This window comes from Urocampus carinirostris, chromosome 20 (genome assembly GCF_059441175.1).
Source record: "Urocampus carinirostris isolate Australia breed hairy pipefish chromosome 20, RoL_Ucar_1.0, whole genome shotgun sequence".
Taxonomy (NCBI): domain Eukaryota; kingdom Metazoa; phylum Chordata; class Actinopteri; order Syngnathiformes; family Syngnathidae; genus Urocampus; species Urocampus carinirostris.
In genome coordinates, this window is record NC_142368.1 from 2726855 (window position 1) to 2734074 (window position 7220).

General features: G+C 40.6%; 1 protein-coding gene across 2 annotated transcripts; it reads left to right on the forward strand.

Moving 5' to 3' along the window:
• Window positions 1-778: 778 nt before the first annotated feature.
• slc25a47a (solute carrier family 25 member 47a) lies at window positions 779-6825 on the forward strand. Of its 2 annotated transcripts, none has more exons than XM_088325424.1 (5): window positions 779-925; window positions 2259-2349; window positions 2447-2518; window positions 2590-3025; window positions 4165-6825. In XM_088325424.1, the coding sequence occupies exons 2-5, from the start codon at window positions 2317-2319 to the stop codon at window positions 4479-4481; spliced, it is 858 nt and encodes a 285-aa protein (XP_088181550.1). In that variant the 5' UTR covers window positions 779-925; window positions 2259-2316; the 3' UTR covers window positions 4482-6825. The 2 variants fall into 2 exon arrangements, with proteins under 2 accessions (XP_088181550.1, XP_088181549.1); XM_088325423.1 differs by having other exon boundaries at window positions 2306-2349.
• The last annotated feature ends 395 nt before the right edge of the window (window positions 6826-7220 follow it).

A 7220-nucleotide genomic window follows, 5' to 3' on the forward strand; every position in this document is an offset into this window, starting at 1 on the left:
AGGGACAATTTGGACCGGCCAATCCACCTGAAATGCATGTCTTTGGAATGTGGGAGGAAACCGGAGTGCACGGAGGAAACCCACGCAAGCATGGGGAGAAAATACAAACTCCGCACAGGAAGTCCGGTAGCTGGATTTGAACCCACACAGGAGGTTCCCAAGACCTTAGAACTGTGCCGCACTAACGCTAACCACTGCCCCGCCGTGCAGCGTTTAGACATCTTTTACTTCCATATTTATTTATATGTATTTTAGATCAATTTAGTTATCGCGTTTTTATTGATTATTTTTATTTTTTTAATGATTATTGTTGCACAACTGTCGTTTCAAAATTTGCTTTTATCTTTATATTTTTCTTTCTGCGGTTTCTTCCTCCTTGTATTCCACTATTATCTGTACGTATATTGATACACTCCATGTATACATCGTAGACATCTTTTACTTCCATATATTTATTTATATTATTTGTATTTATGTACCCGGCGGGCCTCGAACCTATGACGCTACCCCTTGCCCACCGAGCTGGTACATTTCACCGTGTTAGAAGGGTCACCTTCTGGCGTCCTAATTCCTCTGCCGTATGCCATTGGTAAGACATTTTGCTCGCGTCACACAGAACATTGCTCAAACTATTTTAAAATGTATTTAAACGTAATTCTAAGTTACTACATTTATTAGATTTCGATCGGCTGTCCTTTTTTTTCGCTTTTCAGAAAAACCCGGAAGTGACGCGTACAGGTCCCCTGTCACGTGACTCCACCCGGGTAATATGACGTAACAGTAAAACGCGCTTGCAAGGTTAGACAGACGCAAGGCGAGCCCGAAGAGGAATCAAGCATGGCAACGTTCCACAAATTCAACCAAAAAATGAGTTTGTTTGAATAAAAAATGCACGTCGCTGATTTTGTGTCCGGATCGCTAGCAGGTAAGGGAAATTACATTTGAAATGACAGGTCATGTTTAAGCATTGGCTTATGGGAAAGGTGGGTTGAATAACAACGAATGATTACTTAAGAAAAGGGTATTTACATGTTTTGTTACTCGGCTATATTCATCAAACAAGCAAACCAGGGAAACTGAATTATTTTACTTTTTAATTTGTTAGTTCGCCTCCGGGACCGTCGTCATATTATTTTATTATAATTATTTGGTCTTCAATTTTCACATCATAAATGGTTAATGTAATATTGTTTTGTTCGGTAAAATACTGAATAATTTGTTGGTTTATTGCATAAGTTTTCAAATGATAAAGGCTGACAGTAAATTGAATAGTTATTCTAATTCGTATTTACCTTTAATCATGTGAGATATGATTATAATTTGATTGAATAAAAGCTGGGAAAAAACGTGGAATAAAAATGCAGTTGAAGTAATCAATAGCTTCTTGTTGTACCCTAATGTATTTGTCTGACAATATTTGACCCGTTTGAGTTGACATTGTTTTAGCATTGCATTTGGGTAAAATAAATATGTTTTTGGAGCAAAAATTCTAGTCATCTCCCCCCCAAAAATCCGATTTTTTTTGTTTATTTGGCTGATAATGTTTTACATCTTTAAGACGTATTTACCTAAAAATATATATAATTTAAAAATTGATTTTCGACTATTTTTAAAGCAGATTAATAGAATAAATTTTTTAATACTTTTAAAATATTGATTTAAGGTAGGTAAGCTCTTTTTCCATATTCATTTTCTCATGATACAATATTTTTTGTCAAAACCTTCTAAAAATAAAAAAGGATACACAATATAATTTCCTGCCCAAAATCTTGTTCTGTTGACTGATGATTTTCATACACTTTACTTTATATACAATGTTTCTCATTTAACCAAATGTAAAAATATATTTTTTCAAAATTAAATAATGTTCTATTTCAAGTTTATTGAAAGTTTATAATACTGTAGCTTCAAAACAATATTTAAAAAAATGTATTTAAGCAGAATTACATTCTTACAGTTCTGTAATAATGGTAAATCGTCTGCATTTATATAGTGCTTTTGAAATCACTGAAAACTTCCCACTTTACAATGTGCTTCACGCTTACCCATTTACAACACACACACACACACACACCGACAGCAGCAAAATGACGTGTCATTTTGTTAATTTTATTTAAACACTTCAGGAAAATTAAAACATGATTTTTCCAGTTTTACTAGAAAAAGATAATGATAATATGATGACGTGAAAAAAGAAAAAGAATCCAAATTACCTGTATCTTTTCCGTTTGACTGCATTTTCCCGTTTTTTCCTCCAGACTCTGCTGTGTATGTGTCCTTGATTCTCCAAAGTTTTTTTTCTCAGGGGCCTGTGGCATGTTGGTGGGCTACCCACTGGACACTGTCAAGGTGAATGACTATATTAAAGGATGAAAATGGGATAATTTTGCAAAATATTTAATTTTTAATCAAGGAAAAACTCAAATCCCACTATTCCACTCCCCAGGTCCGGATCCAAACCCAAAAGCAGTTTACGGGAATATGGCAGTGTTTCGCCACCACGTTCTCTCAAGAAGGGGTGAGAATTGAGTAAATTAAGATAAGGGAAAAATATATATATTGCACGAGTTTTTATTGTGATGTCACCAGGCGCACGGCTTCTTCAAAGGCATGTCGTTGCCGATGGCGACCATCTGCGTGACGTCCTCGGTGGCGTTCGGGATGTACAGAAATTGCCTACAGCGCCTGAAGCAGGTGCGCGGCTCCGCCCACCTCCCCGAAACAAAACCCGAGATTTTCCTCTCCGGAATGGCGGGCGGAATCACGCAAATGATGATCATCGCGCCCGGCGATTTGGTGAAAGTCCGCCTCCAGTGTCAAAGGGAGTCGATGAGGAGGGGGACCAAGCCCAAGTATCGAGGTCCGGTTCATTGCCTCCTCAGTATCCTCAAGGAGGAGGGGCCACGGGGCCTGTACCGGGGAGCCTTACCGCTGGCGCTCAGAGATGGACCTGGTTTCGCCATGTACTTCCTGACCTATAACACCGTATGCGAGTGGCTGAAAGACAGAAGGACCGAGAAACCAGGTGATGATGGATTGAACCATTTTGGGGGTGGAGAATGGGTTATGATACCCATGATTTGTTATTTTGGTAGCTATGGAGCTCTTAGGCTCTTAACAGCAATACTGCATGCCCTCGTGTTTTTGCTGTAAATGGGGACCAAAACCCACCGCAATATGCGAAAAATCGTCTAGGTAGTCCCCGATTACTGATATGCACTCTGCCTACACCCACTCACTGCAATATTCTACCCGGGATATTGGAACGCGGCTGTTCATGTTAGGCTAAATAATGCTAAAAAAGAGCCACATTGCGCCACACAAATTTGCTGTCTAGGCCCCCACTCTCCTTGATCACAGTCGAGACAGTGCAGATCGTTTTAGGCAGGCCACAATGGCACGTTACCGGACAAAAGTCACTTCTCACAGTTCCCGCTCAGGCTTATGAGATTGGCACGAGTGCAGTTCATTTTAGGTGGAAATAGAGTAACATCAAGAAAAGAGCCACCAGGCCAGACAGCATTCTGCCGGCCCCGGCTGGCAGCAATAATCTACCAATGATAATGGATCGTGGACGCATGTGTGCTGTTCATTTTTGAGAAGGATATAAAATGAGCCGCCTTGCAAGACTCAAAATTACCCTCTTGGCCCCCACTTCCCGCAATCAATTGGAAATAATGGATTGATAATTAAGCTTTTCTGGCGGGCCACAATAGCACGCTTCAGCCATGTGAAACTCCCCAATAAGAGTAAGTTTTCTGCCGGCCCCAGCTTTAAGCAATAGTCGAACGGAGATACTGGATTGTGGCCACAAGGGTGCATTTTGTTTTAGGTGGGCCATAACGGCTGCCTACCAACAAAAGTCAAGTCATGTTTATTAGTATAGTCCTTAATCACAAGGAGTCTCAAAAGGACTGCACAGACCAGATTATTGCAAACTACAGACTATAATGATACCATCCCCTGATCTAAAACCTACACTAGGGAAAGGAAAAACTCAAAACCTCAACATGAGGTAAATGAAGAAACCTTGAAGCGAAAAAAAAATAAAATATAAAGGTAGCTATTATTGGTGGGTAGGGTTGGTATCAGGGAGATCGGTATTGGCCGTGTCTAATCAATTGTGAGGCGTCTTTGTTTCACTTCTCACATCGATCTTTGCAGCCTGGGGCGCCGTGATGTTGGCCGGGGGTTTCGCGGGCACAGTGGCCTGGTCCATAAGCACGCCCATGGACGTGATCAAGGCCCGCATGCAGATGGACGGCGCGCGTGCCACGCGGCAATACCGGGGGATTCTCCACTGCATCGCAGTTACTGCGCGTAATGAAGGCGTGGCCATCTTCTTCCGGAGTCTGGGCATCAACTGCTTGCGTGCCTTCCCAGTCAACATGGTGGTGTTCGTTACTTACGAGCTCTCCATCGGTTTCTTGAGGTCCAAGCTGGACGCCGCCAGTGGCCTTGGAATGACAACAAACGGTTGAGAGTTGAATCGGGGGTGGTCAAAGACAGACTATTCAGGCAAGAGAAATGTCTTGCATGAAGTCGAACCTAGCACTGATAATGAGACATCTTATTTTGGACTAACCAAAGGTCAAAGTTTTGCTCTCCTTGTGTCGGTATGGTACTCATTTTAGCAGCAGCTTTACGCTCAAGGTGCTAAATCAAGTTTAGCGTCTGACAAAATCTGCAATTTCAATGACAACCAGAAATCTTGTATTTTAAGGTGAATGCACTGCTCTGATTTCCTTTCCCTTTGTCTCTTCCGCTTTCCTTTCCCTACATTATTTTTTATCATATATATACAGTACAGTGGAACCTCGGTTTTCGAACGCTTCTCAGTTCGGAAAAATCGGTGTTCGACCAAAAATTTCGAGAAATTCTTGATTCGCTGTTCGGTCAAAAAATCGGATATCGAACGCTGGTACGCTAGGGTGCGATGCTGAGCGGCGTACGGGTGTTTTAGCCCCTAATTGTGCCTCCGAAGAAGGTCGGTGCAAGCAGGACAGGTGAAAAAAGACAAGTTGTTCGTCCGACTATTGCCTTTAAGAAAGACATAATGGCTAGATATGAAAGAGGTGTACAAATTTCCGATCTTACTAGTGAATACAACATGGCTAAGTCTACTATCAGTACGATAGTAAAGAATAAAGAGGCTGTAAAATCGAGTGATGCGGCTAAGGAAGTTAGCGCTATAAGCAAGCAACTGCCGCAAGTTTTGGAAGAGGTTGAAAAACTTTCGATGATTTTTCTCTCCCCACTGTCCACCACAAAGGTAAGAAATCCTATTTATAATTTTATTTTTACACGTTCATGTTAGCGTAATCTTTGGTACGGAAGATTACGCTAAAGCGAACGTACGATTAGCCTGGGTTAGCTTCATGTTTACGTTCATGGTAAACATTCAGGGTGTTGTAACGGATTTAAACGATTTTACATTACTTTTAATGGGAAAAACGATTTCGGTGATTGAACAAATCGGTTTTCGAACAGGGTTCTGGAACGGATTATGGTCGAGAACCGAGGTTCCACTGTATATATAATATATATATTTTTTTTTTCTAACTCACTTTTTCTTCTACTTCCTGCCCCTTCTTCCTTTTCTCTCTCTAGATTTATTTCCCTCCCAACCATTCTTTCTCCCTTTCATTCAGATATTTTCTAATTATCTTGCCTTATTTTTTCTGCTGCCCCTTCTCAAACTCACATCATATCTGGTGGTTTTTTTCTGTCGTTTTGACGCACTTCCTGTCAACTTATTAGGTTTCTCCCTCTACTTCCTCTTCTTCATTAACGTGCCTGTGACTTTCTTACTACCTATCCTTTTTTTAAATCAACAATCTTTTTTTATCCAGCTCCTGGCCTTACTGTGCAGAGTTTGTATGTTCTCCCTGTGCTTGCGTGGGTTTTCTCCGTGCACTCCGGTTTCCTCCCACATTCCAAAGACATGCATTTCAGGTGAATTGGCCGGTCCAAATTGTCCCTAGGTGTGACTGAGCGAGTGAGTTGTCTGTCCCTGTGTGCCCTGCAATTGGCTGGCAACCAGTTCAGGGTGTCCACTGCCCGATGATTGCTGGGATGGGCTCCAGTACCCCTGCGACCCTAATGAGGATAAGCGGTACGGCTGATGAGATGAGATCTTTTTTTACGCGTCTAACTTACAACTTTCTAATCTTTCAACTGTATCCTTATTTTCTCTATCCATTTTATCTATTTATTTGTTCCAACCTCTACTGCTCCTCGTTCCCACACACTTTATTTCCTCTTTGACACTTTTCTAATGTTTATTTTAATATTTATTCACATTTTGTCTTGCTTTCCTCTCACCATTACTTTTTCTCGGGCAATTCCTCTCTCCCTTCTTTTTCCAAACGTTTATTTATAGGTCACCGACCTCGTACGTTTTACTTGTCAAATTACACTGTCAAAACGGTGACCCTGTGGTTTGAGTATTCTTCTGCCGGATGCCATTGTGATGACGTCACACAGGACTTTCCTTAATTTAAATATATATTTTTTTTTCAATTTTAAAATTATTTAAAACTGCTTCAAAGTTACTACGATGGTCTTATCTCAATTAGCTGTGCCTTTCACGCTGTTTAGAAAACCCCCGGAGGTGATGCGTTCTGCTCCCTTGGTACGTGACTCTGCCTGGGTAATAAGACGTAAACGGCGAGGTCGACGAGTAATACGAAGTCACTACTAGTTTATTTATTTTTTGGGACATGCTTTGTGTTTTAAATGTATATAAAAGTGACTCAAACTGACTTTTAAAAAACGTTCTTTTTGGTTTTCAACCTTTAAAATAAACCCGAAAGTGGTGACCAATCAACGATCCGCTATTTGGCTCGGGTGCATCTCTACCGTCTGCTATTGGTCAGATTTTGTCTTCCTAATTCAAATGATAATGCAATGAATTTATTTTGACTAATACATTTATTTAAAATATACAAAGTGAAAATAATTGTTGTCTTTCAAATGCCCTTTGTTGTTTTTTCACCATTCCGACACACCCAGAAGTGATGACCATGTACACTTCTGCCGTCTGGATATCAAACCTTACGACACTGAGTGCCACAGAAGCTTAAAAGTTGATAATTGTGTATTTTTCAAACGGAACACTTTTCAATATTTTGAAAGAAAGACAGGAAGGAAATTAGAATTGAACAATGAAGCGCTTGAGTACTAAAGTGTGACCGTAGTTCAAATACAGGTAAACAAAG